Below are 23,878 nucleotides of genomic sequence, written 5' to 3'. Positions count from 1 at the left end.
AGGAACTGGCCACAGGGAGGAGGGTTACATGGGAAGAATAGATCAGGATGGAGGCAGGTGAGACAGGCCTCCCCCTCAACCCTTCTCCTAAGGGTTCTTCCATTCCAGCAGCCTTCTTTGCAACCTGGACATTGGACAGGACACAGCTACTTTAGCTAAAAGCAGTTAATTGGCTGAGGCCATAAGCACAGGGCAGTGACTGTCCTTAATAGCAGGGAGCAGGAATTGGTTACTCCTCAAAGCCATCTCTAGAGGGCAGTGCCCAGTACAGTGTGGGAGACTGGAAACTGTCCCCATTTTAAGCTGAAGGAAATCTCTCAATCAGGCAGAATCTTTCTAAATGCAAGAAACTAAATTTAAACCATCATCACCCTGAACTGTCCTATGACCCACTCTGTCTTGGTAGTCTCCTCCCCTCTCACCTCATCCCCCTTACACAAATGCAGAACATGGCTACAAAATCAATTTCTCAACTCATCACTGACTCCATCTCACCCACTCTGCCCCTCCACTATCTCCCCTTTCACTACCACATCTAAGACAAGCTCTTGTCTGCCTTATTAAGGCCCTTCCTGACCAGTCCTCACTCCAAGCCACTGACTCAGTCAACCTTTACTGCCACTTGGTCCAATCTTCTTCCTGGCCAGTCCTTGCCTAGGAGTACCTCCCCAGGACCACCTGCAGCCACTGCAACACTCTCCCTCCAACCTCGGCTCTGCCGGGCGGCCTCAGCAGCACTCGTCAAGGGTGAGAGACCCAGTGTGCTGTGGCTGCTGGTCATTACAGCAGGGGGCTCAGGGCCATCTCACCTAGCAGACCTTCAACAACAGAGCAGGCGAGTGCTCCCTGGCCAGGATGCAGATTCAGAGGCTGCTATTTCAAAGTCTCTGACAAGTCCACCTGGCCACAGGCTGCTTGGCAATGCCTGGCTTCTCTCCACGAGATGGTGGAACTGCCAGGGGGCTGTCGGCAGGACTGTGCCTTTCAACTCAGCATGGAGCCAGCAGGGTGGGATGAGCATGTAGACTCCAGTTCTGGTGGATGAGCCTGCTCTTCTCCCATCTTATCACAGTGGGACAAGGGGCCAATGGCACTATGGTAACGTTCGTCTGTCCTCACCCCAGAAGCTGCAGGAGTGCACAAACTCTCAGCCAAGATGAAGTGCCGTCTCTGCTGCTGCCTGGCTCCAGGAGGCTGCATGGCATTTTAATCCTCAGGTGGCTAATTGTTCCTTGGTTCCCACCCTAGTTGGGCTCTAAGAGACTGGCAAAGCAAATGCTGACAGCCCAATGCACAGGGAGTCACAGGGCCTTCCCTTCCTATTGGTACTAGCTTGAAAGTATCTGGGCAAGAGAATACTCTAGCTGCAGCAACTAAATGGGAGCCAGGGAGTGCACCCCAAACAGCTGACAAGCCAACAGCAAAGTGGATGCAGAGCAACAGGTCTGTAAAGCACACTGTATTCATGCTGGGACACATCCTCCAAGAGATGCATGCTGCACTCTGGCTGAACAAAGCAAAGGCAGAAACGCTGCAGAAGGGGCAGTGGGTTGAGAACAATAGCTAGCTCCAGTGAGACTCACAGGGCACATGCTGCAAAGTAGAAAGGGGGCATCTGTCCCCCAGGGGAGCGAGGCAGCACAGCGTGGGAGCAATGCCTAGGAGAGAACAGCCGTTTGGCCACATGAGATCTGCAGACACAAGGAAGAACAGAAATGCCAGAAGCAAAGCGCCAAGCCTCAGGCCCTGTCCACATACTGTGAGTGGGGTACAATTTGTAAGACAGAGCAGGCCAACTCCCTGAGTGTGGCCACAACTATACCCAGACAAAGGAGGTTGGAGCGGTACTGCTAGTCCTGCAGAGGAAGGGGAACCTTCACACCAGTGTAACAGCGCCCACACGAGGGCTCACACTCATTTAACTATTTCAACCGGGGAAACACTCCCCCCCACCTCCCCGAGTAAAATAGTTAAATCGGCACAAAAATCAGTGTGGGGGCCAGTCCCTGGTGAGAGCCCTGTGCCCACTCAGGAGACCATCAGCAGGTGCTAAGGCAGGTTCAGGTTTTTAAACCTTGAACTGAATACTTCAGAGAACAAGGTAAATTATTAGCATTCAGGAAAAAATACAGAGCACGTTCCGCAGACAAGCCCCAAGTCCCGGGTCTGGCCCCCTCCCCAGGCAAGCCCCAGCTCCACGCTCCCTGCAACGTCAACTGCAGGGCAAGATGCAGGTACCAGCATCTCTGGGAAGCACCCGCAGTGCTGAGTTGGCTGGTGCAGCCCTTGGAGCCAGCAGGGTGGGACGAGCAGGTAGACTCCAATTCTGGTGGCTGAGGCTGCTCTTTTTCCACCTTAGCAGAGCAGGGTCAGGGCCAGATGGGAGGCAAGACATTCTGGAACCAACCCCAGTGATCTAAGCCCCACCCCTTCACACACACTCCAGGACTTAAAAAGGAAGTGTCTACACAACAGTATGTGAAATACCACCTGAACAGTGGCCCTACCATTGGAAGGGAGGGGAGGAGACTACACCAAGCACAGCTCCTGTAGGAATTCCCCCCACCCTAGGACAGTGGGTCAAGGGGCAGACAGCAGATGTAGCACAGTATCCCCAGCAGGGGGCTTCTTTCCTGTGCCGCTAGCAGGCAGCATCCCAAGAAGCAGCACTGCTCAGTTGATGACATTACGGATGGTCAAAAATGCTGACAGACAATGGGTTGGGCGACAGGAGCTGTTCACACTGAGCGCCTGCTCTCTGGGGAAGCGACAATACTTCATTCAAAACCAGAATGCCCCCAACTTAAACGACTCCAGTTGGGAGCTGCTGCTGCAGAGCTCCCACCCCAGAAGCTCAGCTGCCTGATGCTGGGACCCTGGGGCAGAGCAAGACTGAGCTGAAGCAGCAGGTTGAGCCCATTCCCTGCTTGGAGGCAGAAGCAGAACGAACAGTGGGCCAACCCAGCACCAGAGAGATGGGCAGCAGGACAGCCAACTGGGAGGGAGGGAGGGAGGGAGTGTGAGTGTGAGTGTGTGTAAACATGGCACTTTATCACAGACCTGGGAGCGCTGTCTCCTGCGTCCTGCATCTGCACTTGCTCTCCTCCCTTTGTCTGCCAGATGCAGAGGTAGCAGCCCTCCCAGGGCGAGGAGGCAAAGCTAACTGGAAGGAGGCTGGGGGGGTGGCAGAGGCGTATGTGGTTGGGGCAGGTTTCACAAGTCTGTCCCCTTGCCCTCAGTACCTGGCGCCATATGCTGCCTGCTCCTCAATCCGCATCTTTGGATGGGAGGAGACAGAGCCATACAGCACCAAAGAGTGGAACACTATCTTCACTGCACGTAGGGCAGCTAAGGAGACAGGCAGCCCAGCTAGCACGGCATTACCATTATAGACTACTTCCGAGTTCACAGCAGTTAGTGTTGCTATCTACAGAAAGGATTAGAGCTATTATGGTTCCTATTAAAAAAAAAAAAAAAAAAAATCTACTTGTCACCAAACCCATCCTAGCTGGGCCTCTGGCCTCTAGGGATCTAAGCAGGTGTGTATGGTGAGGCTTGAACCAGACAAAAGTCAGTAGCATTTTACAAGAAGAAATTAAGTTTACATCTAGATGAGCAACAGGCCTAAGAGCAGTATGAGGGAGGTTAACGAGTCGGTCCAGCCTCAGGGCGTGGGCAGCAAAACGACCAGGCTTTCCATCCCACTCGCCCAGCACCCTCGAGGACCCCTAGGCCAAACCTCCTGCCGCAAGGGTAATGCAGAACACAGGCCTTCTAAAGAACTGCACCTCCTGCAGAAGGCTCCCTGGCTTCTGTCCTTTAATATTCCAGTATAGGCAGGTTTAAGTACAGGATTGTCCCTCATTCGGAAGCACCAGCACAAACAGGGAGTGAGAAAAGGGAAAGGCAGAGCCCTCAACACAGTTGTTGCTTAAAGAAATCAACCCAATTGTCACATCTGTGTAGAAAGAGGCTGTGTGTGCTGTGTCCGCCCCACTGGGGCATGGCAGAGGGCAGGCAGCGCCCCTGTAGCACACTAGGGAAGGACACTGGTCTGCATGATGCAGCCCTTTCTTCCAGAGCTTGCTGAAGCTTTTCCACCTTTGCATCAGCCTGTGCTCTCTGGTTTTTTGAGGTGGCTTTCCCCAGAGAGTGCAGGATCCTCCTTTGAAAGGAGGCTGGCTTCTGGCACGGTCCTCACAGCCACATGTTTGAAGGTGCAGGAATCCCAAAACATGCTGGGGATGCTGTTACCAAAATACAGCTTGCTGTTGGCAGCGATGGCCTGATACTTCTTCAGCTCCAGATATGCTGGCGTGAGTTTCAGCTATACAGAGCAAGAGAGCAGATCCCATAAGAGGCAACGTTCTCATGCAGACATCACTGGATTTATCCCCACAAGTCCCCTCTCACCCCGCACCCAGCAACGGGGGTTTGTGGTCAAGATTTAAATCCCTGCACCAGAAAACTGGATTGATATTAGATAAATCAAACCTTCCCATATCACTCGCCATTTGGAGCCCTCCCCTTCCTCGGTGGAGCGAAGAGACTAAGCAAGTCTAAGCTTTGGGTCACTTTGTTCCAAACACTCCCCATACCTTGTTAGAGTCAGCCATTTTCCGAGCCGTGTAATATTCTGCATCAGCTTTTGTTCTCTCTCTTGCTAGCAAAACAGCATCTAACAGCAAGAGAAAGTCAAATAGAAAAGAGTATTAGAACTGCAGTAGCAACATTACTACAGGCCCCCTGGGACTGTGATGTAAGGAGATCACTGGCTGTGAAATACTCAGGGAGAATTCAACCTCACAGTTAAGAGCTACAGTTGTGTGAAGTTTATTATTTGCACTGTGATAGTACCTAGGATCCCCAGGCTGAGGTTTCTCCTCCACCCATAGTTACTGGAGGTGCGGGGGTGCCTCTTGGAAACCTTGTGCTAACAGCTAGCGTTGGGGGAGGAAAAAGGAGAGGGAGAGAGAGAGGAGAAGCGTCACTACTCAAGCTCCAGTTACCTTCAATCTCAGAAATTCTCTTCTCTGTTTCCTTCTCCATAAGCTTCTGTCGATAATGAATCTTGGCCACCTCAGCCGCCTTCTCAGCTTCTGCAATTACAAACAGCAGCTCAGACAATACCAGCTCAAGCACCTGTGGCCACAGCATCCCAGCCCAGTCATGTGAACAGTAGTTTTGAATGGACTGCACTGGATGTGATTGCTGATGATAGGAGGCTCAGTACCAGGCTATCCCTACAGCTCACTTCTTCCATCCCCTCAAGGTGCTTCACAAATTAACAGTGTTACATTCGGGTGGCATGATCAGGAAACACAACAGTGATGGGTTGTAGCACCGCAGTAACTCAGCCACCTTTCACGCGGGTCGTGCTACCAGTAACTTACAGCCTACAAAATTCCTTGGTGTGGAGACATTCAGCCTGCAGAGCTCAGCCACTTTCAACAGGACAGCTTGTGACTCCAGTCCAAGGACTGATCTGGCTTACAAGTGTCCCCAGTGCAGTACGCAGCCCCATTCCAAATGCTCTTACAATGTACTGAAAACAAACTGTTTAGTGATCAAGTATCAGAGGGGTAGCCGTGTTAGTCTGAATCTGTAAAAAGCAACAGAGGGTCCTGTGGCACCTTTAAGACTAACAGAAGTATTGGGAGCATAAGCTTTCGTGGGTAAGAACCTCACTTCTTCAGATGCACACACGTTGGGTAGAAGCCAAACAACTAAGAATTTCACTTCAAAAGGAACGTCTCTAAGTTCTAAGCAGCTTCCAAGGGAGAGGTGTTGAGAACTCTAGCGAGCTTCTAAGCCCCTGTCCTGCACCACAATGCAGCACTTTACAAAGGGGAATCATTCATGGAAGTGGCATATGATCCCTGAACTAGAGTAGGACAGGGCCACTGGGGCTGCTCTCAATTCCTTTCCAAAAGGACCAGGTGATACTCCGTGACCCCCAGGAGTAGGCCCTTGGTTTTACAACCCCTCTGAAAGATGGCCCCTCCATCAGCACAGCATCTCTAACGCCACTGGGGGACTGGATCAGCACAACACAAACTGTATTGACATGACGAGAGAATAAAATTGCCAAAGTTAAACACACGGCTTCATAGGATAACGTGCTTCTGCACCATGTGTCCACTGGGCAATAACAGGCCCCACTGTATCATCGAATGGTCAGAAGCAGCATCACCACAAAAACTGGTAGCCAGTGCACCGACTGCTGCAGGGTGCAATACGGCCTTGCAATGAGGTGCTCAGAGGTCTGCTGTCCCCAGTGAGGGAGTCAGTGCTGATTCAGAGGGAGGCACCTCATCTACTGAATCACCAGCTGCAGGATTTACCCTGGACGTATCCCACCTGACTAGTGATCTAGCCAGTTCCTGCTTGGCTAAGGACAGCAGACTGTCAAAAGGGCCTAGCTGGGATGTTCTGTCCTAGTCCACTCCAGTAATAGCTTGTGAGAAGATGAAATCTGAAGACACTAGCCCTTGGTAGTGCTTGTGTGTCAATGACTCTTCAACATACCTATGAGAGCCTTCTTCCTCTCCGTCTCCGCCTCCTTCTCCACAACCTTTTGCTTCTGTGCTACTACGAGCAGTTTGGTCTTTTCAGCCTCCCTGCACCACAAAACAGTTTGCAAGTGAGCCTTCAGGGTGTAGATTTAGAATAAACACAGCACGCAATGTCACCATCCCAAAGAGGAGCAGTTGAGTGCAGGTGGGATAGACACGGAGTTGCAGGTACAGAACAACCAGACAGCATACAGATGAGTATGTCTGGGGAATATAGGGTGAACTGCAGGTTTACTTTACTTGTTAAAAACTCCAATAAATTGGCTGCAGAATAGGAGCAGCTTGCTTGTGTATTTGGGATTTTGCTTTTGCTCCTTGGCTTTTTTGTGCTGCCCTTAACTGGTGGTTCCTGTGTCACCACAGGCTGCCCTTGGAGTCCAATGTGGAAGTTAATCAGAATTCAATTAGAGGGATTTACTCCACGAGACACAACTGGAGGCCAGCTGACTGCTTGAGCAAAGGGGAGGTTAACCGAGCCCTCCCTGAGGCTCTGCCCAGTACAAGCTTAGCAAGAGAAAGAGGAGTTACTGTTTTAAAGATGGCCCTGAATGGTCCTCTGCACATGGGAACCTCATTACATGGAAGCACTAAATTCATGAAAGGGGTGGAGTGCAGAAATACCTGCCCTCTGCACCTGCAATGATCATAGAATCATAGAATATCAGGGTTGGAAGGGACCTCAGGAGGTCATCTAGTCCAACCCCCTGCTCAAAGCAGGACCAATTCCCAACTAAATCATCCCAGCCAAGGCTTTGTCAAGCCTGACCTTAAAAACCATTAAGGAAGGAGATTCCACCACCTCCCTAGGTAACCCATTCCAGTGCTTCACCACCCTCCTAGTGAAAAAGTTTTTCCTAATATCCAACCTAAACCTCCCCAACTGCAACTTGAGACCATTACTCCTTGTTCTGTCATCTGGTACCACTGAGAACAGTCTAGATCCATCCTCTTTGGAACCCCCTTTCAGGTAGTTGGAAGCAGCTATCAAATCCCCCCTCATTCTTCTCTTCTGTAGACTAAACAATCCCAGTTCCCTCAGCCTCTCCTCATAAGTCATGTGCTCCAGACCCCTAATCATTTTTGTTGCCCTCCGCTGGACTCTTTCCAATTTTTCCACATCCTTCTTGTAGTGTGGGGCCCAAAACTGGACACAGTACTCCAGATGAGGCCTCACCAATGTCGAATAGAGGGGAATGATCACGTCCCTCGATCTGCTGGCAATGCCCCTACTTATACAGCCCAAAATGCCGTTAGCCTTCTTGGCAACAAGGGCACACTGTTGACTCATATCCAGCTTCTCATCCACTGTAACCCCTAGGTCCTTTTCTGCAGAACTGCTTCCTAGCCATTCGGTCCCTAGTCTGTAACAGTGAATGGGATTCTTCTGTCCTAAGTGCAGGACTCTGCACTTGTCCTTGTTGAACCTCATCAGGTTTCTTTTGGCCCAATCCTCTAATTTGTCTAGGTCTCTCTGTATCCTATCCCTACCCTCCAGCGTATCTACCACTCCTCCCAGTTTAGTGTCATCTGCAAACTTGCTGAGAGTGCAGTCCACGCCATCCTCCAGATCATTAATGAAGATATTGAACAAAACCGGCCCCAGGACCAACTCTTGGAGCACTCCGCTTGATACCGGCTGCCAACTAGACATGGAGCCATTGATCACTACCCGTTGAGCCCGACGATCTAGCCAGCTTTCTATCCACCTTATAGTCCATTCATCCGGCCCATACTTCTTTAACTTGCCGGCAAGAATACTGTGGGAGACCGTATCTAGGGCATCAGCCAGAAGAGTCTGACACTGTATCCTGCATGAGAAAGTCTTGCTGCCCATCCTGAACCAAACAGCAAGGGTGGTTTGTAATTGACATGACTTATGGGTGGGGATTCCTAGGAAGTGTATCCTAGACCACTGCAGGCTTTACGGATCAAAGACCTGCACCTGGACACAGGCAGCCAGTACCTGGGACAGGGCACTGAGCTTACACAAACAAGTACTCCACTCAAATGACAAGTTACTGCATTCTGCACACTGCTTTTCCGGGACTGCTCCAAGGTAGAGCACACTGCAGTGACAGAGCCTCTGGGCCGGAAGGGTCAGTTACTCTGGAAAAGATGCTTGCAGCTGTGCCACCATTGTCACCTAGGAAGCCAAGGCTCCCTAACGACCCCAAGACTAAACCATGTCCTGACAATGAGGCGACAACACCCCTTCAATACAGGGTACTCTCTATTCCTGGCTTTCAGATGTGAACCTGGGCAAATCAGCATCATATCCACATGACCAAGTGGAGCCAAAGCCAGTTAGCTCCCTTCCAAGATAACCTGCTTCAACTCTCCACTCCACTATTCTACCAAAAAGACAGCATGCAACCCTGTGTGAGGACCTACGATGTCACTGCTTTGCATTCTCCTGCTCTCTGCTAGCTGTGGTAGATGCAATTAACAACCAGCCCAAGCACCGAGTATATTCCTGCTAACACGAGCGAAGGAAATGGAAGAGCTTTCATTGTTTGAAGATGCACATGAAAGGGGAGAGAAGTTCAAAATGCTAGAGATCTGAGAAGGGCACAAACAACAGACTGGTTAAGAATAAAGCAGCTGACGCAAAATATTAAAATAGGATTTAAACTCAGGAACTTCACCATGCACTGAACTTCTCCTGACCCCAATCATCTCTTGCAGGTGCGTGTAAGGTGTCTACCAGCGAGCTAAGCTGCATCCACATGGCACAGACAGCTACTCTGGCTGTCTGAGGGACCTCCATGCAACGCTCTTACTGGAGTTCGGGGCAGTGACACAGAAAACCTGATGAGCCTAGAGGACAAGAGATCTGTGGCTAATTAAGGAGCTCTTTTAAGGGGAGGCCAAGCAGTCCTCTGCTTCAAAGGATGGTGGTTAGAACACAGGATTCACACCAAGACCATGGGCCCAGGAGTTTTAAGAAGGGGGCATATATGGACTCAGGGGAAGATGAAGTTCCAGGGCTGACTATTGGGACTCCTCCAAATGTGTTCACACTAAACATTCAGGCTAGCTGTCACCTCATGCGTTGGTTCAGAGCCCCAGACTGCCCTCACCACGAGTTTGTTGCTCTCTGAGGATTCTGAGGATCCCTGTGACACAGGCTGCTGGAGTGGACGGATGGTCTGGTGGTGAAGAAAGTGGTTCCCAAACTTTTTACTAACACCACCCACCATCTGCCTTAACGATTAAGGCATTTGTTCAAGACTCAGGAGAGTTGGGCTTGGTTCCTGGCTCTGCCAGACTTCATGCATCTCAGTTCCCATCCGTACATTGGGGATAACACCACTGCCCAACTTTCCTGAGGGTCTGTGAAGATAACAATGAATGTTTGCAAGGGGCTCAAAGATGGCCCTGGTGATGGGAGCACAAAGGCAGAGCACATATGTAGCACTGCCAACCCCAGATTATCAAAAGTTACAAGTCAGATCTCAAAAAGTCTTGAGATTTCTTTTAAAAATACTGATCTGTTTTCACTAATAAGTTTTGGGTTTATTTGCAGTCCAATACCTTAGCCTACAGGGCTGCATCAGGGTCACATTTTCAAGCTTTCCTTCACAACCACAAATGCTAGAAACTTACTTTTTGGTAATTAAGCCAAAATTCTCAAGTGATCACATGACTCCAGCAGCTGGGGCTTGACAGAAAACAGAAAATATCACAAGACTTGTGATACAATTGCAAAAGTGGGCAACACTGCCAAGTCACCCTATCCTGCCATGATATGGAGTGTGTGCTGGTCCCAAGGGGAGCACAGCCCACAGCCAGATAAAGCTTCCACCTGGCCTTCTTACACAGATGGGAACATGGTCCGCGTAATGATTGGCGTGTGTGTGCACGCGCGCGCAAGAACTGTCGTCCAACATTCTCCTACCCATGCCTGGGATTAAGCACCTCACTTATTCTATTGCTCCTGCTGTCCTTACATTCTGCTTGGCCTTGTGTATCTTTGCTCTCCTTATTTCAGCCACCTAACCCCTTTCTGGAGGCAATTTCCTGGGTTCATCTATTTCCCACCACCCCAGCACCAGTGCCCACCAACACCAAAGACTGCCCTTGTGCAGCTGCTGCAGACAGACACGACCCACCCCCAAGCAAGGGCAGATTGAGTGTTAACTATGATCAGCAGTTTAACCTCATGCTATAGACTAGCTAACGTGAACCCTGAATGGCTCCCATGCCTCAGCTCTGCACCTAACAGTGCCTCTGGGAAAAGGACAGCATGCAGGGGATGCAGCACAGTGTGATCCTCCCTCAGAGTCCTGAGGGAATTTCTAGAAAGCAGGCTCCTGCATGGACAATATCAGATGGGTCTTGAGTCTGCTAAACCCTCCCAGACAAGTTCCAGGGAGCTTTGTGATGGCTGGAGTTGCAATCTGCACAGAAACAAGTAGAGACCAGTTCTGCATCACCATCCACCTACAGACACCTTCACAGCTGCTTTGCTCTTCCACACACAGAGGGGGACGGGGGGAGGGGGAGGAAGGGGAGGCAAATGAGCCATCTCCAGGGCTCGCTCCTCTGGTCCTGCAGCAGCTGCTAATGGTTTGGAAGATGATGCACCAACCAGGAAGGCAAAAAAGCCAGTTCAAATTTCATCTCCACATGAAATTGTGGAGGGGGAATCTATCTCCTCAGAGGAACAGGAGAGAAGGGTGAGAGAAGAGCCCCACTTTGCTGCACCTGAGTCCTTGGCAATCTCCATTTACATCCGAGCCAGTGGTCCCATAAAGCCAATTCGGCCTTTCCTCCCGCCAGGGAGGGGACACTCACAAAGCATGCTCAGCAGATACAGCATTCAGCACACTGCTGCAGTGAGATAGAAGAGCCCAGTCTAATTCAATACATATGAAACCACTAGAGCTTTGCTGAGATCAGTTCTGTTACCCATGGATAGGGAAGGAGATCCTTCCTCGAGTGTCTTTGCCCGCTGCCAGCAGGAGTTAAGTTCTAGCAACAGAAGAGGATGGTAAGAGGAAGAGCCTCCTCCTCTAGTCAATTCCACGGAATTTCTCCACAAATACACAGTGAGGAATAAGAAGCTTGGACCCCTCCATGCGATCCTGGGCACCAACTGCCCACCACTCCCCCTGAGAGCACATTCTGGGACTGTTACACACCCTAGTTGCTGTAAGCAGCATGAATCTGCTAAACAATGGGATCTGCTGCGCAACTACTCACATTAGTTCGAAGTTTCTTCGGATGGCTTCTGGGATTTTGGGCTTTGTAACACGCACAGCCTGAAAAAGAAGCCAAAGTCATTTAAAAACAGACTCTCTACAATTAGAATTGCACAGCTGGGAAACCACCTGCAAGGAATGCAATTTATTCTGCTAAGATAACCTGATCCAGGCAGTGTCATCTAGTAGAGAAAGCTCTAAATCTCATGCCAGCAGCACTTAGACACTGGACATCACTATGTGAGGTTCAGAAAGTGACTTACGGGTTGGTGGTTCCATTCAGCTTCTCTGTTCCTTTCCTACAACAAGTCGTCACTGAGAATAGCGTATCTCCACCTATGTGGTCACTCTGAAAAGGTCACCCCCTTTGAACCCCTCCACTGTCTCCCTGTTTCTCTGCCTCTTTTTGAGCTGCCCTCATACACATAACTCCCTCCATACTCTGGTCTGCCAAGTCATCCTGCTCTCCTCATTGCATTCCCTCTTCAGAACTCCCCTTCCCAACAAAGCCAACTGGAAGGGAGTCGGCAACATTCACATGTGTAACTTTTATCCTTCAGAAAAACCCAAAAGAGCAGGACAGTGTGGTTGTACACTGGCAGCTCTCCAAGAACAGTTACTAGAAAGTAACCTTTCACTTCTTTAAGGGCCTCTGTGCATTCCTCTTGTGGGAAATTAGCAAGCAGAGCTCCACCAGGTCCTTAGCTAAATATGGACGACAGCACAGCTCTCCCGGACTCGGCACTGGAGCATGGTGCTAAATCTGAGACTAGCATCTGACGAAAGTGTGCACCGAACTCCAAGTTGCTGCTGTGCAAGTCTCCAGCAGGGGAACTTGCCTAAGGCAGATCGCTGCTGCTGTGGTGGTTCTCATGGAGTGGGTCTTTAAACCACGGGGTACTGGTTCCCTAGCTAAGATATATGAGTGTTCTAGTCATCTCCTAACCCAGTGCAAGTGTCTATTCATCAATGGGTTCCTTCATGGCATCTCTCCTTATATGCTACAAATAACCTACTGCATTTTCTAAAGGATTTGGTCTTTTCCAGATAACAGAACACCCTCTTTACATCTGTATGGATAAAGAGTTGCCCTTGGATGGGAATGAGGCCTGGGGAAGAACATAGGAAGGGAAATGCATTGAGATAGGAGAGACCATCCTAGGCATGAAGCTGGGATGGGGCCTCATGGTGAAACACAGTGTAAAGTGGAGTGGTCATCAAAACAGAGAGCTCACTCCCCTGCCTAGCACATGTAATTTCAGCCTAGAAAGCTACAAGCCATTGAACATAAAGGGCTCTATTAAAAATCCTGATGTAACCTTAGCCAAGTGAGCACATGGCTTAAATGACACAGGATACAGAATAATGGGCAAGTTGCACAGTAAGGAACATTATACCAGAGACTTTAAAATGCAATGCTATTCTGAGAAGGGACTGAAAATGCCAGGCAGGACTCGAGATGAAGTGTGCTTAGTTTACAAGTTAAACAATGTCGCTTCTAACTGCAGGTCCTGCAAACTCAGTTTGGGCTCAGTCAAGCTGGCTGCCTTCCAATTCCTGAGGAGTAACAAAGATCTTGCAGGCTGAGAGCTATCCTCAGTTGTCTTCAATAGGATAGCACATGTCTGAGAACAGGATTTAGTTCTGCAATTTAAATTCAGTTAATGGTGACCTGCAAAGAACTTTTAAAACCGTGCTTGTACCCTTTTTGATGGATACAGAGGGTCGGAAAGTGTTGGTTTTTAAAACTTAAAGAGGGTTTTTCCTGCTTGTTTTTTACCTTAAAAATATCAGGCCTGTTAAATCTGGATGGCTTAGGTGGTTAGGAAAGGCAAGGCCTCAGGGCTCTTCCAAAGTTGATTGTGACATGATGCTTACCACAATCTGTCACTCTCTACAGGGACTGTGCAATCGCAAAGACAAGCTGTGAGGTGGAAGGATGTTTTTTGTGATCTCTTCACACCCGATGGAAGGGCTGAGGCCATAGATTTTTTTTAACATAGGCTCCCTCCACTCAAAATATTAATTGGACAAGTTAAATTTGGTAACAAAAACAAGCAAAGTAGAATGAGTCTGACCCCTCCCACCAGCTCAACTTTCCCTTGTTTAATTCTTGTGATGGGGTATCAGAATGGGGGCCTCTCAAGTGACTGCTCACAGGTTCTTCAGTCATCACAGAGTCTCCCAGCGTAGATGGAACCTGATTTCTAATGTAAAATGCAAGCAGAAAAAAGTCTTTTGGAAACAGCCTCCCTCTGTACACATGACAAAGACACACAAGAGGAACAAGCCCAATTTTCTCCTGTTCAAATTACCTTTAACAAGTGTGCTGATAATGAATAGGCTGGGACAGACTCCCGCTCACCCTCTCAGAGCTGGGTTGGCTCTGCAGGGATGACAGAAGTAGTAAGAACTTATTTTTGTCACTAATATGTTTGCAGATATAACTCTAATACATGCAGATCTGTGCAGAAAGAAGGGACCACTTCTCTCTCTTTCACATAGTTTCTCTTTTCTGACCATCATGACAAGTTTTCCATGGAAAAAAGGGCAACATCTAAATCCTAAATGGGTTTTGGGAAAAGCCGAGGTGGCTAGAATGGCCCAAGCTTTGCAAATCTGCTGAGAAAGAATGCTTCTATGCAAAAACATGCTGGGGAAGCTGACCCGTGGAATTACAACACTTCTCTGCTAGATGCGGCTGCACATTTCAATGTAATCCACGTAATCACATTGAAGGTTGTACAGAAGCGGTGGCAGTTGGCATGGGGAACAAGAAGATGTTCCTCCCAGAGAGCAAATTGGCATGTGCCCAGTACTTAATTGAAAGCCATATGAAATGTGGAGGCAGGAAATCATTTCCATCCCTTCTCAACTGTAAGCTTTATGGGAGTGAAATATAGAAGAGTTTCCCTTTAGGAAGGAGCCTACCTGGATGGTGAGACCTGGCGCCATGACATTCAGCTCTTTTTGCAGGGCCAGCTTCAGATTCTCATCAATCTGATCTGTGTTCAAGGGACAAGAGAGATTCAGCAACACTGCAGCCTGCGCTGTAAAATTTAGCTAACGTGCATGTAGTGATTAGTGTCAATACATCACTCAGCAGGGGAGGTCCATCCAGACAGTACAAAATAAGGATAAAGAACTTTGCAAACCCCTGCAATATGCTGCCTGCCTCCTGATTCCACAGTGCTATGTGCACACTTGGGGTCATGGGCATACTATTGCCAGCCCAGTGCCTGGACCGCTGCACCACATGGAGGCCAGCCACTGTGGCAGTGGGAGCTCTATATGTATGCTTTTTAGAGATAACCTCTACGTTTAGTTTGATGCTGAATGTCCCTCTCACCTGCTGTTCTCTGGGACTTTCAGCACTGAGTTTTAAACAGCACAGTGAGAAATGCCTGCATCCGTCGACAACTCACTGGAAACCCTGTTCCCCCTCACCTCTCCAGGAGGAGACCTCGACACAGTGATTCACAGGCTGGTTGCTTCCAGGCTGGCTCCCCCACTAGCAAACTCACTGCAGCCAGTGCTGATGGTAGACGCAAGACACTGACTGTTCTTTGCAGACTGCCCCAGGCTCAATGCCGCAGCAGGAAATACCACGTGGAACTTATGGCACAAGCCTGCCCTCCACCATCCCTTGTCACACTGACACCAATGCCAGTTTGATGCTCTGGCCTTAAACCTGCGAGGCTCTGGAGAGATCAGGACCCACCTACAGTACAATCTACTTCTCCATCCACCACCCCTCCAATACAGCTGTGCTCTTTGGGGAAAGTGCAGCTAATGAGGCCTAGGATGAAGCACTGGAGCTGGAAATAAAATCTTTGTCAAGGATGCCAAGCTGTGAAGAGGAGGTTACTCACCCTGTGCAGTAACTGACGTTCTTCGAGATGAGTGTCCCTGTGGGTGCTCCACTCCAGGTGTTGGTGCATCCCTGCGCCTTCGCTCGGAGATTTTTCGTAGCAGTACTCGTACTGGCCACGCATGCGCAGAGGCTGCCCCCCGCTGTGAGTCTAGGATAATAGTACGCATGCGTGGCCAATCTCCTCAGTTCCTTCTCTACAACGGAGGCTACCCCAACTCCGAAGTAGAGGGGAGGAGGGTGGGTAGTGGAGCACCCACAGAGACACTCATCTCGAAGAACGTCAGTTACTGCACAGGGTGAGTAACCTCCTCTTCTTCTTCGAGAGATGTCCCTGTGGGTGCTCCACTCCAGGTGACTTAAAAGCCGTATATCTTAAGGAGGTAGGGACTTCGGATCTGATAGGAACGCCGTTGATAGTACAGCCCTGCCCAAACGTATATCAGATAGAGGGCCTTGAGTAAGGGCATAGTGTTTAACAAATGTGTGCTCAGAGGACCAGGTGGCTGCTTTACAGATATCAGCCAGGGGAACTTTGCGTAAGAATGCTACAGAGGCAGCCATAGATCTAGTGGAGTGTGTTCTGATGCCGTCTGGAGGTGTAGCTTTCTTTATCTGATAGCACAACCGGATGCACTGGGAAATCCAGTTCGAAAGTCTCTGGGTAGAAATAGGCGTACCTTTGGAACGCTCCGCGATGGAGACAAAAAGTCTGGAAGAATTTCTAAAAGGTTTGGTTCTATCCAAATAGAAGGACAAGGCCCTACGTACGTCTAGTGTATGCATTGAGGCTTCGAATGAGTTCGCATGTAGCTTCGGGAAAAAGGTTGGTAAGTGTATCGGCTCATTAATGTGGAATAACGAGTGTACCTTAGGAAGAAAATTGGGGTGTAACCTGAGGGTAACCTTGTCTTTGAAAAATAGCGTATATGGTGGGTCTGCCATAAGAGCTGCTATTTCTCCTGCCCGCCTGGCGGAGGTAATTGCCACTAAAAATGCTGTTTTCATCGAAAGGTGTAAAAGGGAGCACGTGGCTAGGGGTTCAAATGGTTGCTGAGTTAGGCAAGATAGAACTAGATGAAGGTCCCACGGAGTGGTGGGTGGTTTTATGTCTGGGTACAGGGTTTGTAGTCCCTTGAGGAAGCGCTTGGTGATCGGATGAGCAAATACAGAAGTATCATCGATTTTGTCATGAAAAGTTGTAATAGCAGCTAAATGGACCCTGATGGAACTGGAAGAAAGGCCGGATTGCTTAAGGTCCAATAGGTATTCAAGTATGAGCGGAAGAGATGCTGACGTGGGACTAAGTTGTTTAGTTGAACACCAGTGTGTGAATCGTTTCCACTTACATAGATAGGTGGTGCGAGTAGATTGTGTTCTGCTATGTAGGAGCACTCTTTGAACTTGTTCAGAGCAATCTAGTTCGTTTTGGGAGAACCATGGAGGAACCATGCTTTGAGGTGGAGCATGGGTAGGTTGGGGTGGAGAAAACGGCCGTGTTGTTGTGATAGGAGGTTCGGAATGAGAGGCAAGGGGATTGGTGGTCGAATCGACATTTTGGTGAGAAACGGAAACCAGGGCTGTCTGGGCCATGATGGGGCAATTAGGAGCACCTTGGCCCCATCTGTTCGTATTTTTATCAGGACCCTGTTCAGAACCGGTATCGGGGGAAATGCATAGAGTAAGTTTTGGTTCCATGGGATCATGAATGCGTCTCCCAAGGAATGTTTGCCTAGCCCTGCTCTGGAGCAAAAATTGGGACATTTCTTGTTTTTTGCAGTTGCAAAGAGGTCTATTTCTGGGTAGCCCCAAATGCGGAATATGTTGTGAATGGTGTGCTCGTTTAATTCCCATTCGTGATCCCACGGGAAACGTCTGCTTAGTTCGTCCGCTGTGGTATTCATCACTCCGGGAAGATAGGCCGCTGATACCCGGATGTTGTTCGCAATGCAAGAACTGACAACAAACTAACTACTATAACAGGTAATTGTAAGAAAGTGAGGGATTTCCTAACGAGTCTGCTGAGCTCCGTCTCAGGCCGGGGACGGTAGAGAAGGAACTGAGGAGATTGGCCACGCATGCGTACTATTATCCTAGACTCACAGCGGGGGGCAGCCTCTGCGCATGCGTGGCCAGTACGAGTACTGCTACGAAAAATCTCCGAGCGAAGGCGCAGGGACGCACCAACACCTGGAGTGGAGCACCCACAGGGACATCTCTCGAAGAAGAATCAAGCTACTGGGGAAGTAAGATTGAGCCAAAGCCTGGCCATCTTTGGAACACCCTACAACACCCCCTCCTTCCCCCCCCCCCCTCTGTTACAGCTTTACTGCCCGAGCTGACAACAGGGGCCCATACACATCAGCACAGAGGCAAAGGGAAGCCTTTGTGGATGAACAATGCCCATCTCCATCTGCCAGCAGGCTTGGAAATCAATCATTCCCCAGGACACTCCTCCTTTGGAATTAGCCAATTTCCAAAGGCTTAAAGATAATCTGCAAATAGCATTTGGAAGCTTCTCTCTACCGTGGATATTTATTGAGCCCACCCAGCCTTAGCGTATCTGTGCTGCACACAGCGATTTACATTCACAGAGTCAAGTCCTGATCCAGCCAGTTTTCCCATGCCAGGAACCCCCTTTGCCCTGCCCTTCCAAAAGCAACCATCCCCCAGATGCTGCTTCATAAGCTCTGCCCTGACTGGGGTACTAGTAGAGGATGGGTGACATGCATGTAGAACTCAGGTGTCAAGCCAAGACACGACACACCAACACCTGCAACTTGTGAAGAGACTAGGGAGGGGCAAAGGGTCTCATTTTGGGGTCAGGAGCAGAGGGGAGGCAAAGGGACAAAGCAACTCCCTTCCATTTCTTCCACACAGAAATCAAAGGAGGATTCCAAGGTGGTGATGAAGACTCATTTAGCAATGGTGCAAGGGTCTGAGTAATGTGTGACATTCCAAACATCTGTTTCCAGGAGCCTCCTTTTGCTGCAGTGATGACAGGTATGACCACTTACACAGGCTTTGCTTTGATCTTGTATCCAAAGTTCAGTTCTGGGTTAACAGCTACTGTTACCCCCATAAACCCACAATATGACATCACATGAACAATGAAATAACCTGCATTGATAAGGACTTAGAATAACTGTAGTGAACTGTGCCATCTCAAGGAGACTGTTCTCGATGGTGATCTCGGCACAACTCTGGCTTCCTAATGGACACTTGTGAATGGAGACCCTTGACAATCGTGGGCAGAGGCATAGCTGCCTACTGAATTAAACTTCCATTTGTTGTATACTCCCTGGTCCCCATATACTTACCAAACAGCTCAATGTACACTTCCTGGAGGGTATGTGCACTGCAGAACTGATTCAGCTCATGGTGAATTTTATTGAAGATCAGGGTCTTATCGTAGTCTGCAGTGTAGTTCTTCACAACATCGTACACTGAGGAAAGAGAGTTACCACAGGGCAACACTAACGCGGCAGGAGAACAATGCTTTTCAGTCTACATAGCCATTCTAACAGCCCTTGCACTCTCACAAGGTAAGATACCCTCAATTCTAGATTGTCCAAACCAAACTTAGAAGAGTAGGATAATTATGCACAGATAAGAATATTGCACAGCCCTGCTTTATGGTCTGCAACAACAAACAAAACAGGGAAGTCTGCCATGAGCCATGTACAGGAACAGGCAGTGCTGAATACAGAATACAGGCCTAATAGATGCTGTGACTCCCCAACACCCAAGCGGGTGTTCCTTTCTCAATGCTGCAGTAACACTAGTTCCCAGCATTACGTTTCCCTGCTTTGAAGGGAAAAACCAGGTTTTTCCTCTTGTGGAACTCACATGTTCCACAGGCTGCAGCAGCAGGGATTTCACTTTCCTGTTCCACAACTGGTGACCCTGTGGAGCAACAGAAGACTTAGGCCAAGTGTGCTGCCTTCACAAGCTCCTCTACCTTGCTCAAAAACTTGTAAGCTTTGCCAGCTTTTGAGTAGCTGAGCTTGTTACATGTGCTGGTTCTGCAGTTTTTTGCACCCCCAAACTAAGCAAACTAAGTTCTTTTGAATGTGGGCTCTTTGCAAACTAAGCTTGCCATTTCAAAGTCCAAACAATTTCAAGATCAAGAGGCAGTCAATCTCTTTACAGTTTGTTTGCACCTGCTCATTCACCTTCGGACAAACCATGCCTGGAAAATTCCAGCCTGGGGGAGTGTGGAAACATGGGGTTAGAATCAGATTCTCTGGTGAGGGGAGCCATAACAGCATCAGGATAAGGAGAATGGAAGTGGTATTGCCAACCTATGCTATAGCTGCTGTAGGACGGCTGCTCTGATGTAGTATAAAGATATTCAGATTCTGCTTTTCTACTTTTGCCCCCATTCTAATTGTCTGGAGCAACTTGATGTGAGCAATACTCAGTTTTGTCCTGCTATCTGGAAAATCAGGTAGGCAATTCCTGCAATGCTCAGGTTTAATGCACTCCTCTGAGGGACGAAGGCTGCAAACAGCTGTCAGCCTGAGAGTGAGGACCAAGCCAAGAGTAACTGGTTTATAAACAGGAGATAAACAGGATGCTGCTCCCAAGAAAGGAAAGTCCCCTCAGCTGTGCACATCCCTATTTAACAACACATGCAGTAACTTCACTAGCTCTGCACTCTCTCAAAAGCGGGCACCATTTTGTCTGTTCACGTATAAAGTCCATTACAGTAATGTTAAGTCAACATAGCAAATAAATGCAAGCAATGAGGTTAGAACACCACTGTGTCTACATGACTGCCCATCTTCTGCAAGACCCCCCACATTTCAAGACAAGACCTGCACAGAGCTACACTCCATGAAGCTTTCTGAACTTCTCTAGCACCCTCCAGCACCTTATAAACATTAACCATGGCATCTCCCAGCCACCATGCAAGATAGTGCAGCCTCATTCTACCCATGCTATAGGTGGCCTACAGAGGCCAAAGAGAGGCAGGGACTTGGCACAAAGTCACACAGGAAGCTTGTGTTAGCCCCAGAAGAGAACCCAGTTCTCCTGGCTTCAAGTCCAGGGCCTTAAGCACAAAGCCATCCTTCTTCACCGTTTCCTGGCCTTTGCTGGATGCCAGGCTACTTGAAGGAAAGGCTTTAAAAAGCTCAAGCACTTGGAGATGCTCATTGTAGGGTCACTCTTCTAAGTGCTCTAGAATGGGACAAGTGTAGTAGGTGGGTACTGTGTTCGAGACACCAGGGTACTATGGCAATGATGCCTCAATCATGTGCCTCAGGTAGAGCCAGGGAAGCTCAGCCCAAACACTTTCTTGATCCCCTTCTGAGTGACACATGAGAGAAGCAGAACCAGCAGGATGTGACAGCAGTCGAGTGCTGAACACCCTGTCGACAGCCTGGCATCAGTGCCTTTTCTCTTCTGGGCTCAATTATCTTTAACCAGGGCACCTGCCAAGCAGTCTAGGGCATTCACAAGAAGGACTATCTAGAAGTTGAGCTGGATTTGGACTCTATGGGCCACATTTACAAGTGGTTGACACCCACAATTGGAGCCAGTTTTCCAAAAAAGCCCAGCTCCCACTGACAAATAAGTTGCCAGATTTTCAAAGGGCTCAGTACATGAGGAGTGCATTCAGTGCTGAAGTGTTCTGAAAGCAAGGCTTTCCCTGTCTGAGCATGGGCTGGGAGCAGGTGCAAGTCTTCAGCACAGATTAGTGAATCTCAGGTAGAACTAGATAAAACATCCTGGTCAAAAGGCAAAATCCATACCAACAGAAGGGAGGCCATGTGTATCCCACCCTCTCACCCAGGAGTATTCAATACAACCTATTTACAAGTGCTTTGGCCAGGCAAGTTTTAGATGTCCCATGCAATGGGACTTCCACCTCTTCCCTAGGGAGACTATTCCATTGCCCCAACAGACATACATGGTCAGGTATAATATTGCTTGATGAAACAGGAAAGAGTAAATACCTGCATATGGTGCTAACATATTCACAACTTCTATTCGGTCAATGTAGATCATAACCCCACCACTATAAAAAAAAATAAGCTTTGTGAGTTACATGGACAGATATTCACAGCAGCCCCAATTCAGAGTCCAACAATCCTTCTTAGTGGAGTTTGCTGGAGATCTGTAGAGTTGACTTTTTACCCAGCACTCTCTGCTTTTCCAGGCTGTCTTGGAAGACTGTGGATGGCAATAAATCCCAGCTTAATATCTGGCATTTCACTCCTGTGTGAATCAAAGTGAGCTCCAGGATGACCCCAGTGCACTTTCATTTTTCCTTCGGATTCCTCACTGTGTTTAGCCAGAGATGTGAATAAGAAAAGGAAAATGCCCTTGGAATGACCATGCAACTGTTAGCACTAGGAAAAAAAAGATACAGATGGGAGACAGACTAGGACAGAATATCTGCTGAAAGAAGTAGAGAATTCTGTCTGCACAAATTGCACACATTTAATGACTCCAAACAGGCCCATTCGTAAGGCCACTTGCAACAAGCAGCAAGGCTGAACTGAGTTCAATAGATGCCATGCTACAAAAAGATTACTGTCACAACTTGTCACACCATGCCAGACGAGACACACTGCTGACTACGTTAGCGTGGTGTTCTGGCTAACGCCCAAAACTGGGAGCGAAGTAATGTGAACTCTATTCCCAACTCTGCTATGGCTCATGACATGACCTTGAGTAAGTTGTGTTCCCTCTGTAATACTTTCCTAACTCACAAGGGGCTGAGAGTCTTAATTCATTAGCATTTGAACAGCACCCTGAGACCCCTTAAGGGATGGCACCAGAAGTACAATCAAGTACAGGCTGCAGGCTTTCCCAAAAGCTGTTAAATAGCTAACCTGCTCTGCCATGCTTCTGTTTCCTAGCTGGTCAAGTCCTTCCCCCTCAAGCCCTTCACTTTTTAATATGATTCATAACAGAAAAATCCCACCAACTAAAGCTGTATTTATCACACAGAGAACCAGTACCATCCACTACAGAAAAGGGAAAGTTCTAAATTCTATTTTCCAACCCACATTTTCCAGAAGCTCATAACTTTCTCAAACACATATTCCTTTGGGGCTAGGATCTCCCATGCTTTCTCTCAGTTCAAAAGTAATATTTGGAGGGAAAGCTTTAGCAAAATGAGCTACGCCATTATTGAATCACACAAGTATAAACACTAAACACTGATCTTGTATATTCCAAGCTGAATTTTTGTGCTCAGATAACTCAAGCATGGCTCCTTTGGCAAACTTCAGCCTTGGCTTGCTTTGCAGATCTCACTGAGACTTAAAAGACAAGACAAGTTTGAAGGAAGTCAGTTCATTAGTTTGAGTTATACATTGTTACATTTGGCAACTCCACATGTGCTAATTTTTCGGTTCTTTTTAAGGATTTCCCATTTAAGGGCTCCACAATGATAGGGGTTTACAAGCACTGCAAATGAGAATGTTTCATAGCAAGGAACTGACAAGCATCATTTGGCACCGGGGAGGGGATTGAGTTAGATCTGTCAAGGGTGGGTGCCTGTAGGAAAGAGAACTTCTGAGTCAGAAAGTGATTAAGCACAGCCCCAACAATGAAGAACTCCTGTTTATGATATCATGGGTTCCGCTGGCTGAACCTGTGAACTCCTTGATCAATATGATCTGGATGATTTTTCTTTAGGAAATCCTCTCAGTTAATACAATATGAAGTATCAGAGGGGTAGCCGTGTTAGTCTGAATCTGTAAAAAGCAACAGAGGGTCCTGTGGCACCTTTAAGACTAACAGAAGTATTGGGAGCATAAGCTTTCGTGGGTAAGAACCTCACTTCTTCAGATGCAAGTAATGGAAATCTCCAGAGGCAGGTATAAATCAGTGTGGAGATAACGAGGTTAGTTCAATCAGGGAGGGTGAGGTGCTCTGCTAGCAGTAGAGGTGTGAACACCAAGGGAGGAGAAACTGCTTCTGTAGTTGGATAGCCATTCACAGTCTTTGTTTAATCCTGATCTGATGGTGTCAAATTTGCAAATGAACTGGAGCTCAGCAGTTTCTCTTTGGAGTCTGGTCCTGAAGTTTTTTTGCTGTAAGATGGCTACCTTAACATCTGCTATTGTGTGGCCAGGGAGGTTAAAGTGTTCTCCTACAGGTTTTTGTATATTGCCATTCCTGATATCTGACTTGTGTCCATTTATCCTCTTGCGTAGTGACTGTCCAGTTTGGCCAATGTACATAGCAGAGGGGCATTGCTGGCACAT

The 23,878-nt window shown here is 48.3% G+C and overlaps 1 protein-coding gene across 1 annotated transcript in view; it reads right to left on the bottom strand.

Moving 5' to 3' along the window:
- Positions 1–4,108: 4,108 nt before the first annotated feature.
- LOC135881817 (erlin-1-like) overlaps positions 4,109–23,878 on the bottom strand; it is a 50,624-nt gene continuing 30,854 nt past the window's right edge. Inside the window, exons 5-12 of the mRNA XM_065408527.1 lie at positions 21,614–21,675; positions 18,971–19,096; positions 14,711–14,784; positions 11,781–11,839; positions 6,529–6,620; positions 5,010–5,099; positions 4,599–4,678; positions 4,109–4,327 (exon numbers count right to left, since the gene is read on the bottom strand). Coding sequence (XP_065264599.1) covers positions 4,109–4,327; positions 4,599–4,678; positions 5,010–5,099; positions 6,529–6,620; positions 11,781–11,839; positions 14,711–14,784; positions 18,971–19,096; positions 21,614–21,675 — 802 coding nt within the window. The remainder of the gene's footprint in view (positions 4,328–4,598; positions 4,679–5,009; positions 5,100–6,528; positions 6,621–11,780; positions 11,840–14,710; positions 14,785–18,970; positions 19,097–21,613; positions 21,676–23,878) is intronic.

This window comes from Emys orbicularis, chromosome 7 (genome assembly GCF_028017835.1).
Source record: "Emys orbicularis isolate rEmyOrb1 chromosome 7, rEmyOrb1.hap1, whole genome shotgun sequence".
In the NCBI taxonomy this organism is placed as follows: Eukaryota; Metazoa; Chordata; order Testudines; family Emydidae; genus Emys; species Emys orbicularis.
The sequence above is the reverse complement of the archived record's forward strand: the minus strand, read 5'-3'. Positions and strand labels throughout refer to the sequence as shown.